The sequence below is a fragment of the Apodemus sylvaticus genome, chromosome 9 (assembly GCF_947179515.1).
Source record: "Apodemus sylvaticus chromosome 9, mApoSyl1.1, whole genome shotgun sequence".
In the NCBI taxonomy this organism is placed as follows: Eukaryota; Metazoa; Chordata; class Mammalia; order Rodentia; family Muridae; genus Apodemus; species Apodemus sylvaticus.
The window spans coordinates 73,059,774-73,078,978 of NC_067480.1; the positions used below are offsets into that span (position 1 = coordinate 73,059,774).

Genomic DNA, 19,205 nt, shown 5'->3' on the forward strand with positions numbered 1-19,205 from the left:
ATAAAGATCTTTATCTGAGCCCCAGTCCTGGCAAACACGGCAAACGCCTCACCATTTCTATAGCCCGGTGGCACCTTCTTCAAGGGACACAGGCTCACCATCACCTTTCCATTTACCTTGCAGACTTCTGTGGCTGGGTCAGTGTTCCTGTGTGACCCTCATCCTGGGTCTGGTGACTTGAAAGGTCCTTAAGGGTTGGGATGGGAGTGGGGGACTCGGTCATGCTGTCCCAGCAGCACAGGCACAGCACAGCTTTAGCTCAGCAGGGGTCCTCCCCTCACTGGGAATTCTGCTTTTTCTTTATTTGTTTACTGATGAAGGTTCTATGAAGCCCAGGCTCTCCGGAGCAATCACATGACAGGCATGTGCTACCATGTGGACTGAGAACTCAGGGTTCGAGATCACAAATGCAGCCTGCTTTAGACACTCAGAACCCTCAAAGTCAAGAAACGTAAGGAATGAAAAAGAGACTGATCCTTATTGGACCCCAAGAGGCTGAAGTGTTCCCTGGTGAGGAGAGGGCGGTGGAGCTGGGAGAAGGGCATCTTTTCTGAAAGGCTCCTTGGGGATCCACATCCTGGGTGCCTTGTCAGCAGCGTCTGTCTCCTCGGACTCCCTGCACACTTGGGGATGAGTGTACGGGAGCGTGGTGCAGGTCTGAGGGCAGCTGGCTGGACACAGGGACGTCACAACAGCTCCCGGCCACTGGCTGTCTTGTTAACTTTGGACAGGCCTTCCCGAAACCCAGAGTCTGTCATCCTGGGAGAGGGCACAGCAGAAGCAAGCAAGGTCTAGCAGCCGAATGGGAGCAGACCTGTCCAGAGCCACTTTAGCCCCACCCTCTCCCCTCCCCAGCCCAGGCGGTAGGACACCAGTCTTCTCCCTGCTGTCAAACCTGCCTAGTTCCTGCTGTCCAGCGCTGTCCAGTCCTGCCCCAGCTTGCCTCTGAGGCTCCGCAGACATGGGTGCCACAGCCCACCCTCCCCTACCAACTCCCATCCCACCCCTACAGCGATTCCAGACCTGTCTACCCTCCAAGTGGCCCAGCAATGTACGTCCCTGTAGATCACCTAGATCCTAACCCTCATCCTCCACAGCCCACCTCAGAGCAAGCTCCGCCCCGTTCCTAGGCATCTCTATGCACCACTTGGACCAGCATTAGAACCACCCACACCCTACCTTTAGCCCCCTTTGTCCCCACCACCCACAATTCTGCCTAGCTGTACCCCAGCTCCTAGGTCTGGCTCCTCCTGCCCTATGGCCCAGTGCTCTGCGCCAGCTCCAGGGCACCTCGGTCCTGCCACGCCCCCAGCTTTGCTCACACTTGCTCCATCTGGATGTCCTCCTCATCCTCCTGCGGCAGCTGCAGGTACGGGTTGTCCCCAGCCGGCTGGAACTTGTAGCCGGTGAGCATGAAGAAGGCTAGAGTGGAACTCTCCACCAAGAGCTAAGGGCCCGGCATGGGGTTAGGTGGGGCTTACCGGTCACCCACACTCCCGACGCCCCACACCCTCCTGGGGACTGCCCCACTGCCGACCCCACCTTGCTCACCTGGTACAGCCACTGCCACTGGAAGGGCACTGCCACTTGCAGCAGAATGACGATGATTCGAGTAAAGTAGATATAGCAGATGACCTGGGGGCACGGGGTTGGCGGGGAGGGGGAGGGAGGTATGGACACAGGACAGAGGTCGGGTCAGGGCTGGGGCTCAGGGGCAGAGGGCAACGGGGAGGGACTCAGGCCTGTGGGAAGGCAGGACGCCTACCATGATGTAGTAATGTCGGAACAGCTTCAGCCTGGCCAGGTTCACTGCCACTGTGGGTGGGCACAGAGTGGGATGAGGGGGGGCTAACTAAAACTGGCCGGAGGGGAGGGTGGGGGAGGGGACTGGCGGGGGAGCAGTTCCAGAGCAACAGGATGAACAACAACAGTAATTGAGAAGTGTGTGGGTGACTGGATGACTGGGGACAGAGGAGTAAGACGCACAGAGCACGTGGACAGTGGACCCCGGCTCCCGGTGTCAGGGGGAAGACAGGGCTGGGACAAAGTCCAGGAGGGGGTCCTCACCTTTCCCATCAGTGCCTGATGCATCCTGCAGATGCCGGATGGACCTGAAACAGGTGGAGGAATACGGGAACTGATCAGTATTGGCTGTGTCCAGTGTACAGGAGTCTTCTACTGGGTAGGGTAGGGTAGGGTAGGGTAGGGTAGGGGCCTCAGCAAGGGTGGCAGGCAGGTTCCCAGCCAGGTGAGGGTGCAGGCCCTCAGTGGGCTGAGGGGCAGGTCCGGGTCCTCACCAGACCACTGGGAAGAGGATGGCACCACAGCAGATGAGATCCACCAGGAACAAGATCTCCTTCCAGAGTCCATAGTCGCTGGCACCCTCTTCACGGGACTCAATGACAATATATGCCACATTAGCCAGGACCTGCGGGGACGCAGGGTGCCAGGTCGTGTCATCCCCAACACCGTGGACGTCCCTTCCTGTCTCCCACCCGAGCATCCCAGCCTGTATCAACCCACAGCATTCCTCTGTGAATCTCTCCCTACATGTCTCCATCGTCTCCTGAGCCTCCTTCTCTGCACCTTCCTAGACTCCCATGGGACACCACCAGAACCTCCCCCCCCCAGTACCTTCAGGGGAATCACAATCCCCCCAGTACCTGCAGGGGAATCACAATCCCCCCAGTACCTGCAGGGGAATCACAATCCCCCCCAGTACCTGCAGGGGAATCACAATCCCCCCAGTACCTGCAGGGGACTCACAATCCCCCCAGTACCTGCAGGGGACTCACAATCCCCCCAGTACCTGCAGGGGAATCACAATCCCCCCCAGTACCTGCAGGGGAATCACAATCCCCCCCAGTACCTGCAGGGGAATCACAATCCCCCCCAGTACCTGCAGGGGAATCACAATCCCCCCCAGTACCTGCAGGGGAATCACAATCCCCCCCAGTACCTGCAGGGGAATCACAATCCCCCCAGTACCTGCAGGGGAATCACAATCCCCCCCCCAGTACCTGCAGGGGAATCACAACCCCCCCCTCCCCAGTACCTGCAGGGGAATCACAATCCCCCCCAGTACCTGCAGGGGAATCACAATCCCAAAAATCTTCTTCTCTTTGTCCGACAGCATATACTTCACGAAGGCCCAGCCCGAGCCGATCAAGGCGATGGTGATGAAGAGAAGGGCACCCTTCAGCCTGGGAGAGCAGGGGGCATCTGAGGATGAAGTGGGGACCCGGCCCTCCTGGCCCACCTCCCCCACCTGTGTGCAGAGCCGGCCGACTCACAGGTGTGTGATATAGTGCATGACCGCGAGGCCTTCGATGGGGTGGCCCTGGCTGTTGATGAAGTAGTAGTTGATCTGGAGGCGGGCAGATGCACGAGCAGTCAGAGCGGACGATGGGTAAGGGGGGGACAGTTAGGAACAAAGAATAACTATGGAAGGAGCAGGTGATTGGGGGTGGGGTGAGATGAAGGTTACAGTCAGTCACCACAGGCTCCCTCCACCCGAGAGACAGATTAGGTGGGGGGATGGTCAGACAGTAGGGTGGACAGTCAGCTGACTGGGCCAATAGAGGTTCCTGGAGGGTGGGCGGCGAGAGTTGGGCTGAGTGGAAGAGATGAAATGGACAAGGCGCACAAGCAGACAGATGTCCCGTCTCACCATCCCACCCTTGTGCTGTCACTGGGCCCTGGGTGCTCACGCTGTGGAAGAGCAGGGACACACTCTTGGTAAACGCCAGGGCTGCCATGAGCCAGTGGATCTTAAAGACACTGTATCTGCCGGAGGGAGAGTCAGGTGGAGAGGGTTTGCTGAGGCCAACATGGGAGGCCCTCAGAGAAGGAAGGGGAGGGTGGGGTGGACAGGGGCTTTACGTGTTCTTGCAGAGCACGGACACCCAGAAGATGTCCGCAGCCAGGAAGCAGGCAGACATGATCAGGTAGAGTTTGAAGAGGGGGATTTCTGCCGCTGACAAGAAGCCTTCTGGATTCTTCTCCCGGATCATTACCTGTAGAAGGGGGATGACAATGCAGGTGATGGCCTTGACCCTGTAGCTCTAGCTTTGGGTTTCAGAAATTTACAGTCTCTAGGTCTCCTACTTTTTAGCTAGAGCCTCAGTTGTCCCGTCTCTCAAATGGGTACACAGCCTTAAACCAGAAGCCAGGGGACTGGCACTGGAACCCCAGAAGAACCAACACCCAAAGATGAACCACTATCTGTAAAAAGGAAGAGGGTATTTGCATAGGGCCTCCCACATTTCCAGAAGTCTTGGAACAGCTGAACAATGCATACCAGGGATACAGAGCTGTTACATGATGTCGACTAGGGGATCCCAGGAGGGTCTGCACCAGAAGCTGACTCTGTGCTACAGCTCTCCATACCCAAATACCACCGGGAGAGAGCTGGTCTCCCAGGAGTGGTGACATGCCTATGAGCACAGGTAAGACCACCAATTCTGCTCCAAAGGACCCGCCCAGAGCCCTGAGGACACAGGATCCAAGGAACAGCCTGGGATAGGATCTTTCAGGTTTCTGTCTGCACCGGGAGCCGATCCTGTGCTGTACTTCTCCATACCCAAATTCCTCCCAGAGAGAACTGTCTCCCAGGAGTACTAACACACAGGCTCACCAGTGGGACAAGGCACAGTCAGAGACAGCAAGACCAGCTAACACCAGAGATAACCAGATAGTAAGAGGCAAGGGCAAGAACCTAAGCAACAGAAACCAAGGCTATCTGGCATCATCGGAACCTAGTTCTCCCAACACAGCAAGCCCTGGTAAACCCCAACACGCCAGAAAAGGAAGACTGATTTAAAATCACATCTTATGATGATGATAGAGGACTGTAAGGGCATAAATAACTCCCTTGAAGAAAAACAGGAGAGCACAGGGAAACAGGTAGAAGCCCTTCAGGGAAACAGGTAGAAGCCCTTAAAGAGGAAACACAAAAATCCCTTAAAGAATTACAGGAAAACACAAGCAAACGGGTGAAGGAATTGAACAAAACCACCCAGGATCTAAAATGGAAATAGAAACAACAAAGAAATCACAAAGGTAGACAACCCTGAACATAGAAAACCTAGGAAAGAGATCAGGAGTCATAGATGCAAGCATCACCAACAGAATACAAGAATACAAGAGATAGAAAAGAAAATTTCTTCTCTCTCTCTCTCTCTCTCTCTCTCTCTCTCTCTCTCTCTCTCTCTCTCTCTCTCTCTCTCTCTCCGTGTAGCCCTGGCTGTACTGGAACTCAGTCTTTAGTTGCCTCTGCCTCCCAAGTGCTGGGATTAAAGGCGTGCACCACCACCGCCTAGCCGAAGAGAGCATTTCAGGTGCTGAAGATACCATAGAAAACATTGACTCAACAGTCAAAGAAATTGCAAAATGCAAAAAGATCCTAATTCAAAACATCCAGGAAATCTAGGACATGATGAGAAGACCAAACCTAAGTAAGGATAACAGATATAGAAGAGAGTGAAAATTCCCAACTTAAAGGGCCAATAAATATCTTCAACAAAATTATAGTCGAAAACTTCCCTAACCTAAGAAAGGCATACCCATAAACATACTAGAAGCCTACAGAACTCCAAATTGACTGGACCAGAAATGAAATTCCTCTCATCACGTAATAGTAATAACACCAAATACACAAAACAAATAAAGAATATTAAAAACAGTAAGGGAAAAAGGTCAAGTAACATATAAAGGCAGACCTATCCGAATTAGACCAAACTTCTAACCAGAGACTATGAAAGCTAGAAGATCCTGTGCAGATGTCATACAGACTCTAAGAACACACAAGTGCCAGCCAAAACTACTATACCCAGCAAAACTCTCATTTACCATAAATGGTGAGAAACCAAGATATTCCATGATAAAACCAAATTTACACAATATCTTTCCACAAATCCAGCTCTACAAAGGAAAATAGATTGCAAATACTGACACAAGGAAGGAAACTACACCCTAGAAAAAGCAAGAAAGTAATCTTCTTTCAACAAACCCAAAAGAAGATAACCACACAAACATAAAAATAAGATTAAAAATAACAGGAAGCAATAATCACTATTGCTTAATGTCTTGTAACATTAATGGACTCAGTTCCCCAATAAAAAAGACATAGACTAACAGGCTGGAGACATAAACAGAACCCAACATTTTCCAAGCAAATGGTCCCAGGAAACAAGCTGGAGTAGCCATTCTAATATCTACTAATAGATCGGATAAATATCGGATAAAATCAACTTTCAACCAAAAGTCATCAAAAAAGATAAGGAAGGGCACTTCATATTCATCAAAGGAAAAATTACAAAGAAGAGCTCTCAATTCTGAACATCTGTGCTCCAAATGCAAGGGCACCCACATTCATAAAAGAAACTTTACTAAAGCTCAAAGCACACATTGTACCTCACACAATAATTGTGGGGAACTTCTCAGCACCTCACAATACCTTCTCCAAAACTGACCATATAATCGATCACAAAACAGACCTCAACAGATATAAGAAGATTGAACTAATCCCATGCATCCTATCAGATCACCATGGGGTAAGGGTGGTCTTCAATAGCAACAAAAACAACAGAAAGCCTACATACACATGGAAATTGAACAATGCTCTATTCAATGATACCTTGGTCAAGGAAGAAATAAAGAAATTAAAGACTTTTTAGAAATTAATGAAAATGAAGGTACAACATATCAAAACTTATGGGACACAATGAAAGCAGTGCTAAGAGGAAAACTCATAGCTCTAAGTGCCTCCAAAAAGAAACTTGGAAAGAGCATACACTAGCAGCCTGACAGCACATCTGAAGCTCTAGAACAAGAAGAAGCATATACACCTAAGAGGAGTCGACAGCAGGAAACAGTCAAACTCAGGACTGAAATCAATCAAGTAGAAACAAAAAGAACTATACAGGAATCAACAAAACCAGGAGCTGGTTCTTTGAGAAAATCAACAAGATAGATAAAACCTTAGCCAGACTAACCAGAGGGCACAAAGACAGTATCCAAATTAATAAAATAAGAAATGAAAAAGGAGACATAACAATGGAAACTGTGGAAATCCAAAAAAATCATCAGATCCTACTACAAAAGCTTATACTCAACAAAATTAGAAAATCTGGATGAAATGGAGAATTTTCTAGACACATACCAGGTGCCAAAGTTAAAATAGGATCAAATAAACCATGTAAACAGTCCCATAACCCCTGAAGAAATAGAAGTATCATTAATAGTCTCCCAACCAAAAAAAGTCCAGGACCAGATGGGTTTAGTCCAGAATTCTATCAGACCTTCCAAGAAGTCCTAACACCAATACTCTTCAAACTATTTCCATAAAATAGAAACAGAAGGAACACTACCCAGATTGTTCTATGAAGCCACACGTATGCTTATACCTAAACCAAAGACCAAACAAAGAGAACTTCAGACCAATTTCCCTTGTGAACATTGATGCAAAAATACTCAATAAAATTCCTGCCAACCGAATCCAAGAACACATCAAAAAGATCATTCACCACAATCAAGTAGGCTTCATCCCAGGGATGCAGGGATGGTTCAATATATGAAAATCCATCAATGTAATCCACTACATAAACAAACTCAAAGAAAAAAAACCCACGTGATCATCTCATTAGATGCTGTAAAAGCATTTGACAATATTCAGCATCCTTTCATGTTAAAGGTCTTGGAAAGATCAGGAATTCAAGGCCCATACCTAAACATAGTAAAAGCAAATATACAGCAAACCATTAGCCAGCATCAAACTAAATGGAGAGAAGCTTGAAGAAATCCCACTAAAATCGGGGACCAGACAAGGCTGCCCCCTCTCTCCCTATCTATTCAATATAGTACTTGAGGTACTAGCTATAGTAATTAGACAACATAAGGAGGTCAAAGGGATACAAATTGAAAAGGAAGAAGTCAAACTATCACTATTTGCAGATGATATGATCATATACTTAAGTAACCCCAAAAATTCCACCAGAGAACTCCTACAGCTGATAAACAACACCAGCAAAGTGGCTGGATATAAAATTAACTCAAACAAATCAGTAGCCTTCCTCTACTCAAAGGATAAACAAGTTGAGAAAGAAATTAGGGAAATGACACTCTTCACAATAGTCACAAATAATATATATCTTAATGTGATTCTAATCAAGCAAGTTAAAGATTTGTATGACAAGAACTTCAAGCCTCTGAAGAACGAAATCGAAGAAGATCTCAGAAGATGGAAAAATCTCCAATGCTCATGGATTAGTAGGATTAATATAGTAAAAATGGCCATCTTGCCGGAAAGCAATCTACAGATTCAACCAAATCAATTCTTCATAGAGCTAGAAAGAGCAATCTACAAATTCATTTGGATTAACAAAAAACCCAGGATAGTGAAAACTAGTCTCAACAATAAAAGAACTTTGGGGGAATCACCATCCCTGACCTCAAGCTGTACTACAGAGCCATAGTGATATAAACTGTACGGTATTCATAGAGACAGGCAGGAAGATCAATGGAATAGAATTGAAGACCCAGAAATGAACCCACACACCTATGGTCACTTGATATTTAACAAAGGAGCTAAAAACATCCAGTGAGGCTGGTTGATGGTGGGGCACACTTTTAATACCAGCACTTAAGCCAGCCTGGTCTATAGAGTGAGTTCCAGTACAGCCAGGGCTACACAGAGAAACCCTGTCTCAAAAAACACCAACCCCCGCCCCCCCAAAAAAACAAAAAAACAAAAAAGACAAAACAAAACAAAAAGCCCCAAACCAACCAACCAAAAAAAAAAAAAAAAAAAAAATCCAGTGGAAAAAAGACAGCATTTTTAACAAATGGTGCTGGGTCAACTGGTGGTCAGCAGGTAGAAAAGTGCAAATCGACCCATTCTTATCTCCTTGTACAAAGCTCAAGTCCAAGTGGATCAAGGACCTCCACATAAAACCAGATACACTGAAACTTATAGAGGAGAAAGTGGGGAAGAGCCTTGAACACATGGGCACAGGGGAAATTTTCCTGAACAGAACACCAATGGCTTATGCTCTAAGAACAAGAATCAACAAATGGAACCTCATAAAATCACAAAATTTCTATATGCCAAAGGACACTGTCAACAGGACAAAACAACAACCAACAGACTTGGAAAAGACCTTTACCAATTCTGTATCTGATAGACGGCTAATATCCAATATATACAAAGAACTAAAGAAGTTAGACTCTAGAGAATCAAATAACCCTATTAAGAAATGGGATACAGAGCTAAACAAAGAATTTTCAATATAGAATGGCTGAGAAGTACCTAAAGAAATGTTTGACATCTTTAGTTATCATGAAAATGCAAATCAAAACAACCACCTCATACCAGTCAGAATGGCTAAAATCAAAAACTCAGGTGGCAGCAGATGCTAGTGAGGATGTGGAGAAAGAGGAACATTCCTCCATTGCTGGTGGGATTGTAAGCTGGTACAACCTCTCTGGAAATCAGTTGGGCGATTTCTCAGAAGATTAGAAATAGTTCTACCTGAGGATCCAGCTATACCACTCCTGGGCATATACCCAGAAGATGCTCCCAACATGCAATAAGGACACATGCTCCGCTATACTCATAGCAGCCATATTTATAATAGCCAGAAGCTGGAAAGAACCCAGATGTCCCTCAATGAGGAATGGATACAGAAAATGTGGTATATTTACACAATGAAGTACTACTCAGCTATTTTTGTTTGTTTGTTTGTTTGTTTGTTTTTTGGATTTGGTTTTTTCGAGACAGGGTTTCTCTGTATAGCCCTGGCTATCCTGGAACTCACTCTGTAGACCAGGCTGGCCTCGAACTCAGAAATCTGCCTGCCTCTGCCTCCCAGAGTGCTGGGATTACAGGCGTGCGCCACCACCGCCCGGCTCTACTCAGCTATTAAAAACAATGAATTCGTGAAATTCTTAGGCAAATGGATGGAACTAGAAAATATCATAGCAAATGTATCATGATACAGTGAGTGTATCATGGTCTACACTCACTGATAAGTGGATATTAGCCTAAAAGCTCCGAATACCCAACATACAATTCACAGAACACATGAAGCTCAAGAAGAAGGAAGACCAAAGTGTGGGTGCTTCAGTCCTTCTTAGAAAGGGGAACAAAATACTCAAAGGAGCAAATGTGGAGATAAAGCGTGGAGCAGAGCCGGAAGGAAAGGCCATCCAGAGACTGTCCCACCTGGGGATCCATCCCATAAACAGTCATCAAACCCTGACACTATTGTGGATGCCAAGAATTGTTTGCTGAAAGGAGCCTGATATAGCTGTCTCCTGAGAAGCCCTGCCAGCGCCTTACAAATACAGAAGCAGATGCTTGCAGCCAACCACTGGACTGAGTGTGAGGTCCGCAATGGAGGAGTTTTGAAGGGGCTACAAGGGTTTGCATCCTCATAGGAAGAACAACAACAGCTGCATTTGTAGCAGAGGATGGCCTTGTCAGTCATCAATGGAAGGAGTGGTCCTTGGTCCTATGAAGGCTTGACAGATGCTCCAGCGTAGGGCAATCGGGGGCTTGGAGGTGGAGAGATGCCCTCATAGAAGCAGGGGGAGGGAGAATGGGATAGGGGTTTTCTTGGAGGTGGGGAAACCAGAAAAGGGGATAACATTTGAAATGTGAATAAAGAATATATCCATAAAAATGATACAATTGGAAAAAAGAAAGTCTCCCAACCAAAAAAAAAAAAAAAAAAAAAAGCCCAGGACCAGATGAGTTTAATGCAGAATTCTATCAGAATGTCAGTTACGCTGTGTATTCTCCCTTGGAAATGGAACAGTTTCTGTCTAATCAGGAACCTGTCACAATTTCCTTTCACAGAGGACTTCATAAGAGATTTTTTTTCTACTTCTATCATGTTTAATGTTCCAAATAGATTTTAAAAACTGGTTGAGTGCATATTACTTTTAGCCTCAGAGGATATCATGTATATCTAAGAGGCATTTAACTATTATAAATTATTTTGATGACTTAAAAAATGTCAATACTGAGTTGTACATTTTAAAATAAATTTTATTAGTTTAATAAAAAAAATTAACCCTCTGTACTGGCTAGTTTTGTGTGTCAACTTGACACAGGCTGGAGTTACCACAGAGAAAGGAGCTTCAGTTGGGGAAATGCCTCCATGAGATCCAGCTGTGGGGCATTTTCTCAATTAGTGATCAGGTGGGGAGGGCCCCTTGTGGGTGGTGCCACCTTTGGGCTGGTGCTCTTGGGTTCTATAAGAGAGCAGGCTGAGCAAGCCAGGGGAAGCAAGCCAGTAAGAAACATCCCTCCATGGCCTCTGCAACAGCTCCTGCTTCCTGACCTGCTTGAGTTCCAGTCCTGACTTCCTTTAGTGATGAATTGCAACATGGAAGTGTAAGCTCAATAAACCCTTTCCTCCCCAACTTGCTTCTTGGTCATAATGTTTGTGCAGGAATAGAAACCCTGACTAAGACATGCTCCCCTCAAAAAAAAAAGGAGACACCAGGAGACAAGTGACCCATAGTAATCCATTATCCAGTATCCATGTTATGATTGGACCATTCAGGGCACATTGTGTGAACTGTCTGTGTGTGTGTGGAGGCCAAGGACAGCTTCTGGTGGCGCCCTGAACCACATGTCCTTAAGGGCGGAAAGAACTGACTTCTGCAACTTGCCCTTGGAGCGCCACAGGCATTGCACAACCACTCACATCCAAAATGAATGTAAAACAAGTCTCTAGGCTGCTCAAATCTGACAATGCCTGTGGCTGTGGATGCAGCTCGGGTGCTAAGGTGCTTGCCTCTCAAGGAGGAGGATCAGAGTTCAGATCCCCAGAACCCACATAAGGAATGTCAGGCATGGTGGCATTTGCTTAAAATCCCAACATGGAAGCAGAGACAGGAGGATTCCTCCCTTTGCTAGCTAGCCTGACAGGATCTGTGAGCTTCAAGCCAGTCAGAGACTCTGCTGCAAAAAGCACGGTGAGCTGGGCGTGGTGGCTGGCACACTCCTTTAATCCCAGCACTCTGGGGCAGAGGCAGGTGGAGTTCTTTGAGTGCAAGGCCAACCTGGTAGTAAGCTCTGGGCCAGCCTGGGCTACAGAGTGAGGCCCTGTCTCAAACAAAATCAAACTAAACCAAACAAAAACAGTATGAAGATGGTCAGGGTCCTGAGGAATACCACTTGATTAACTGATTTCTATATGTCCATAATACAAGCTCACCTGCACATATGAACATACATACTTCTGTATGCATCTAGAATAGATACAATTTTTGTCTTTCCTTAAATACTTTCAACCAGAGGAGGGGTAGATACCCTAGCTTGCATGTCCCACAAAAACCCAAATGAAGGACTTTAAGAAGTTCATCCAGGGGGCTGGCAAGATGGCACAAAGGGTAAAGAAGCTTGTTGCCAAACATGATGACCTGAGTTCGATCCCCGGGACCCACACGTTGGAAGAGACGACTGACTCCTGAGCAGTGCCCTCTGACCTCTAGACACGTGCTGTGATGCTCCCCATTCCCCCAATGGATAAAGTGTGATTAGAAAACAAAGAAAACAAGAGAACAAAGACAAAACTGCTCAGCTGTGGGCGCTGCACCTGTCCCGACACTTACAGTGAGGTCGAACGGCTGCTCCTGGCCTGGAATGGAGTTGTAACAATTGTGGAAGTTGAGGCTGTACTGGCCTTCCTCAGCCCTGGAGCTGATCACAATGTGGAACTGGTCATGGGGAGAAGGAGGTATCAGTCTGGAGGGTCCCATAGCCGTGGCCCGGTTCAGGGGAGGTGGTGACATGAGGGCAGGGCAGATACTCACACTGAAGTTGTACGAGTCATTGAGGTGGCCCAGCCCCAACACCAGATCCTTCTCCTTCCCACTGGGGTCTTGTGTGGGTGGCTGTCTTTGTGGCTGGCCCTCAGATGAGTGCCCGTGTCCCCCTTGGACAGGCTTATCCCCAGAAACCTGGGGCGCTACAGGCTTTGCCTGATTCTCCTTGACTGCAGACATCTCTGTAGGAGATGGGTGAATGACTGTCAAAAGACAAATGGGCAGACAATTTGGGGTACGTCCAGGGCAGCTCTGGGGGATGCCACTCAGGAAGAGCTGTGGTGCACAAGGAAGTTCCCCAAACACGGCCCACTGTCTGAGACGGGAGGGCTCTGGTGAGGCATGGCCCCAGAGGCTTTGTCCCAGGACTGTTTCTTGCTACTGATGCTTCCTCACGTTTGTCATCGCCACACGCCTCACACACCTGACTTGGTGTGAGTGCCTAGAGCCTGGTGTGACTACTTCTGGGTGACAGCCCACCTATTGGGTAGATTTCCTGCAGATCGACATGAAGATCAACCCTCATGAATTAACGCAGTTTAGATGAATAATGACTTTATAGAATTCCTGATTTGATTAAAATTTTAGGAAGAAAGTTGAAGGAGATGGTTTCAGTTGTTTTACTAGAAAGTTATAATAAAGTTAGAAGACTTAAGAATAGAATGTGCCCCTTCTCATAGGATAAAGGCTGTATAATAAGGAATACAATGATCATTCATAAATTATACTAAGAAGAGAAACAGGCTTGGGACAGATTTGTGGTTAAGAAAAATCATTCATTCTAGGTCAGGCTCAAAGGTGGGCACTGCGATAAGGCAAGGCCATGGGAAACTTGCTTTGAACTTATGCGTTTTGATTGAGACACTGCTTTGAACTTAAGATCAACATCCTCCTTTAACTACCTTCTGTAACTGTCCTTTTGTGTAACATTTTATCTACGAGGTAACTTTCTCTACATAGAGAGCTGTGTGTCTAAAAAGCTATAAAAAGCTAAAAGCAATAATAAAGTTCTGGTGCGGCACTTTCCTGCTTCACCCAGTGTATGTCTGTGTGCCTGGCTTTTTCTTTTCCCTGTTCTCTGACTTAGGAAGAATTAACTAACTCTGAGCCTCTGGCCTGATCAGCGGAAGGTCTGTGAGCCTGAGAGTATAGAGCCCAAGTAGTTAGTTTCTTTTCTTAATTCCCGGCTGCTATCAGCAGGGATAAACTGCCAGAAGCCACCATCTTTTGGCCCCAGAGCAGTGGGAGTTAAACTGCCAGAGGTCATCAGCACTGACCCCAGTCACTGATGCCACACCTGGCTGCCTGCTTTGGTTTAATTTACCCAGAAGTGTTAAAGCTGGTCTTTGGGCACAGCTCTGTGGGCCACCTGGACTTACCGTGGTTGTCCTTGGGGGTGCCTGCTGGGTCTGGCTTCGGGGGACCTGCCTGGGTGGGAGCATCAGGGAGAAGGCCAGGGGAGATGAACAACTTCTGCTCCCCATATTTTCGGACCTGGACCCTGGGGTGAGGGGAGGAATCAGGGAGGGGGAGGGTCAAGTGTTGGTCAGGTATAGAATGTGTACAAATGCCCTCCTTAAGGGGTTGGTACGTCTCTCTGAGCTGCCGCCGGTGACCGAATCTCAGCACCTGGCCCTTGCCTGTCACGGCATCACGGTAGCTCACACATTCACAGCTGCCCGTAATAGCCATGGTCAGTTCACTGGGATGGGCCATTTAAGTGCTAAATTAAAAGATCACATGGCCCGGTCTACAGAGAGAAGACTATGATCTTGAAGCCTTTGTGTCAAGATTCTTGGGAGGCTGAGGCAGGAGGACTGCAAGTTCAACGCCAGCCTGGGCTACAGAGTGGACTCAAGGCCCAACGTGGAAAAACTTACTGAGATCCTGTCCTAAAAAGTACAAAGAGGGCAGTGAGGGGGGGGGGGTTCCTTAGGGGTAGAGCCTCTACCTTGAATCCCCAAGTGAGGGGCTGGGAGTGTGGCTCAGGGGTGGAGGCTACCCCGTCACCCTTAGAATCCCCAGCAGCATGTGTACACACACACACACACACACACACATACACACACGATGTACTGTGTAGCAAGTATCAAGCTGTCTCCCTAGAGCTGCCCCACCCCAACTCACTGCAGGTCCTTGATATTGATGAGGAAGAGGACCAGGAAGTTGCTGCTATTTCTCTCCAGAGGGCATTCATGGGAGTTCCGGCTCTGGGGAGCAGACAGAGCGGGCCTGGGTTACAACCGCCCAGGGATCTAGCCTTGTTCAGTGTGCTTCCCCAGCCACCCCGGCCCCTCCCTGCCCCTCCTCGGCTGTAGTCCTACCACTGGGAAGCCAGGGCCCCCAACACCACATTCATTCTCCCACATCCCCTCATGACTCACCGAGTATGAGCGAACAATGCCAGATCGAGCTCTGCTCAAGCTGAACCCCACCTGGTGGAAAAGAGAAAAAGCGAGGGGCTCGCAAACTATCCAGCAGAAGACCGCAGCCAAGGTCTGCTTTGCTCTGAGACAGGGACTGTCCAGGCGGGCCTGGGTGGTAAGGTACTCACCGTGTCGTCCAGGTTGGAGTTGAACTTACAAACCTGCAGCAACCCTGCTGCTGCCTCAGCATGGAACACCACTACTGGCTCACCTCACAGGTCCTAAACACCCACTACGTGCTAGTTCACCTCACAGGTCCTGAACACCCACTACATGCTAGCTCACCTCACAGGTCCTGAACATCCACTACGTGCTAGTTCACCTCACAGGTCCTGAACACCCACTACGTGCTAGTTCACCTCACAGGTCCTGAACACCCACTACGTGCTAGTTCACCTCACAGGTCCTGAACACCCACTACGTGCTAGTTCACCTCACAGGTCCTGAACACCCACTACGTGCTAGTTCACCTCACAGGTCCTGAACACCCACTATGTGCTAGTTCACCTCACAGGTCCTGAACACCCACTATGTGCTAGTTTCTCAATGTCCTGCCCCATCTGGGACCCACAGTGCTCAAGTGGAATGCAATTCCTGGTTGGTTTTACCCACCTAAAATGTTAATGGTGCTGGGCAGAAAAGAACAGAGCATGCTTGTAATTGCAAGGGCTATGGACTTGAGGCAGAAGGGGCTTGATTTTGAGGTTAACTATATGAGACCCTGTCATAAAACAAACTCAGAATGAGGCTGGTACCAGGCACAGGAGTGCATGCCTTTGAATGCCAGCACTCGGCTGGTGGGTCTGTGAGCTCGAGGTCTATAGAGTGAGTTCCAAGACCCTGTCTTGGACATTACCTCTCCACCAAAAAAAACCAAACCAAACCAAACCAAACCAAACCAAACCAAACCAAAAAAAACTCAGGCCACTACCAATGGGTCATTTATATCGCACCTCTTCACCCAAGGTTCAGGGAACATTGCTGAGGAGGAGGAAAAAGAGGAGGAGGAGGAGGAGAATGACTAATCTGTACCCCCAAACTGAGACTGCATGAGGCACTGTATTCATTCTTAGGTGATGGGTGGGGAAACTGAGTCTCAAGAAGGCTATGGGACTTGTCAGCGATCACACTGGTGAGGGACAGAACTAAGAATTCCAGAACGTGTGCGCTGAGCCCTTCCACGAGCCCCCTCACCTTTGGCGACTTCTCTTCTGTCTCCTGGAGGCTGAGGCGCAGTAAGCTCAGCTCTACTTCCAGGGAACCATTGGTGTAGAATCCGAAGCTGTTCAGTTGGATGTCAGCTCGCTTCTCCCCCTGCAGGAAACCAGAGACAGCAGCAGTAAGGACCCTCTCCCCACCGAGTCCAGTCCCACTGCGGTTTCCCTGAGCGGATCTATACAGTTTTATTCAGGTCTGGAGCTTGTGAGAAAGCCTTCCTGGGTACCTCGTGTTGGTGCTGGTGACATTTTCCTACTTCAGTCCCAGGCAGCTACAGGGTGTGTATGTGTGTCCCGGGGGTGAAACCCTGGCAACCCCATGACAGGTCCCAAACTGATGTGCACTACTACTCTAAGAGTGGGCTACACATGCTGGTGTAAATAGCTTCGACTTCCCGGAAAAGTTTTCGATTCTATCTGGGCTAAAATTTCAAAGTAGTCTCCCGCCATACCCCGAAGTGAATTCCAGGAAGACCCTACCAGGTACCCCTTCCTCCCAGAAGGTCCTATGGTTGTTACCAAGGGTCCCACGAAATTTTAAGCACCAGGAGTCAGGGGTCCGGGGAGATGATGCCCCGCCCTCTATGCCAGGTCAACCCATTACGAGCACCGGGCGGGGGGACCCCGGGACGAGACCACTAGCGGCCCGTAGTGGGGGGTGAAGCTGCTCCATTCACTGGCGGAGCTATGGGGGGAGACGGCGAGGCCAAGCCTGCGGGGCTCACTGTGAGAGTCAGCCGGTGGATTCGGCCTGAGCAGCCGCTCAGCATCAGCACCAGCAGCGACAAGTATCCCCATCCGCACTGCGTTGAGCTCTCGCCGCCGAGCCCCCTCCTCTCGCTCATTGCCATCTCTCCGGGCTGCGACTGCCCCCCACCGTCCACCGAACACAGCCTCTGACGCCTTGTAAGACCCGCCCACCTTTCAGCCAATAGTCGCACGACGTAGTAGAGTCACCCAATTAGCAACTGAGATCCTTTTGATTGTCGGGAGGCCTCCCAAATGGGCGTGCTTATTCTTTTCAGCCCCGCTTTCATACTCTCCAATCGCTAAACAGATCGTCCCGGATGTAGTTTGAGGAACAGGACGATTTACCAATAATACAGGAACCCATATCCATCCCTTAAAGCGGAATTCCTTCAGCAACTCTTAACGGCCCAAGACTACATTACCCAGAATGTAGAGGGAGCAGCTCCCTGCAACGAAGCATGCATAAACTACATTTCCCAGTATTCCCAAGGAGGCACTTCCTCTCCCACCCCTCACTTCTCCGGTACCCAGCTCCGGGCCAAAAGTGGAGTTTTTAGTCAACTAATCGTCTGTAAGCTTGCCTCGTTTCAACTTTGCTGGGCCACCAAAAAGCCTAAAATTCTTCACCTTATGCTGATCTCTAATCCTAGGCGGAAACGCCATTGTATGTCCTACGTGAAGACCCCGCCCCAGGTTTAACCTTGCAGCAGCTGAATCCCTACTTCAACCTGAAACGCTGGCTTCTCGACTCCTACTGAGCCCTCAGATCTGGAAGAGTCCCGACTGATGGACTCTAGTTGTAGTTTGCAACTCTTAATTGGATTGCTGACCCTGGCGCGAAGCTTCCCATCCCAGTCTGATTCCTTTTTCGGCACTGGGTCTCTGAGTCCTTCTCTACCCTTCTCCATCATCCCTCTACCCAACTTTACTTCTCGGAGCTTAGTCCACAAACCACCAGCAGGTGGGGCCGAGGCCTATCAGAGCCCTAGTTCCAGCACTGGCTCCTGGGCGTCTTTCCTCAGGAGTCTAGACTGCTCTTCCAGCTGCAGCACAAGGGTGTTTTGACACTTCTGCAACCGCGGGAGTAATCACCTACAGCCGGGGAGAGTGGGGGTGGGAGCCACTAGGGCCTCTTCCCTTTTATCCAAGCGCCTCAAAGGGATTTACAAGGTGTGAAAGGACTTTTGTGATTGGGAGGACCCGAACTAAGCCCCAGAGTCTAAAGGGGGTGGGGGATGGGGATACCTGAGTATTTCTAGGAGCCTTACTGAGGCCTTCCCCCACTAAGTAATTGGGCCTTACTGAGTGAGACTGGAAAATGCGTAGTCAAGTGCAAGTGCGAGGTGCGTGCACGCGTGTCTGTGTGTGTGTGTGTGTGTGTGTGTGTGCTCGCGCGCGCGAGTACGCGTAGTCCAGAACGGTGTCCGAAGGACAACCTGTCCTCTGTTTCTCAGAGGAGGCTCTGGCGGGAAGGAAGAGAAGTCAGGATGCGGTGGGGGTGTGTGCTAATGGACCTGGCCTTGGCTGGAGGTGCATCCTGGGCTAGATCGAAGTCATCCCATCTCTGTGGCCGGAGGGAAACAGACTATTAGTGGGACGAAATGGAGATTTCTGGAGCCGAGTAGGTCCCCGCAAGAGCCTAATGACCAACCACAGATTTTCCCTGCCATGGAGTGGGGAGAAGTGGGAGAGACTGCTTGTATTTGGAGTTTTGATATTTTGACCCTTTATAAGAAATGCAAAGTTGAGGGGAAAGGATGAATAGTTTGGGATGGCAGAGGAGAATAACATGGAGTACAAATTCAAAAAATAAATCGAGGTGTCCTTTAAGGGGTTTCATGGCCCTTTAATAGGGGCGGAGCATCAGTTGAGTGCTCCGCCCTCAGCTTCCCCCCCAGGGGGTTTGGCAGAGCAGAGGCGTGGTAAGGTACGAAGGGGCGTGGTAGTCTAGGTTGGTGGGCGTGGCCTAGAGGCG

The 19,205-nt window shown here is 48.9% G+C and overlaps 1 protein-coding gene across 2 annotated transcripts; it reads right to left on the minus strand.

Moving 5' to 3' along the window:
• Window positions 1–253: 253 nt before the first annotated feature.
• On the minus strand, window positions 254–17,376 carry Gpr108 (G protein-coupled receptor 108). Of its 2 annotated transcripts, none has more exons than XM_052193038.1 (17): window positions 17,206–17,376; window positions 16,458–16,577; window positions 15,222–15,272; window positions 14,965–15,047; window positions 14,217–14,338; window positions 12,826–13,019; window positions 12,625–12,729; window positions 3,883–4,016; window positions 3,711–3,786; window positions 3,294–3,367; window positions 3,086–3,203; window positions 2,298–2,428; window positions 2,068–2,111; window positions 1,766–1,815; window positions 1,552–1,635; window positions 1,323–1,447; window positions 254–759 (listed from the first exon to the last, which is right to left on the minus strand). In XM_052193038.1, exons 1-17 carry the CDS (start codon window positions 17,329–17,331, stop codon window positions 687–689), a joined length of 1,710 nt encoding a protein of 569 aa, XP_052048998.1. In that variant the 5' UTR covers window positions 17,332–17,376; the 3' UTR covers window positions 254–686. The 2 variants fall into 2 exon arrangements, with proteins under 2 accessions (XP_052048998.1, XP_052048997.1); XM_052193037.1 differs by having other exon boundaries at window positions 12,826–13,040.
• Window positions 17,377–19,205: the final 1,829 nt, after the last annotated feature.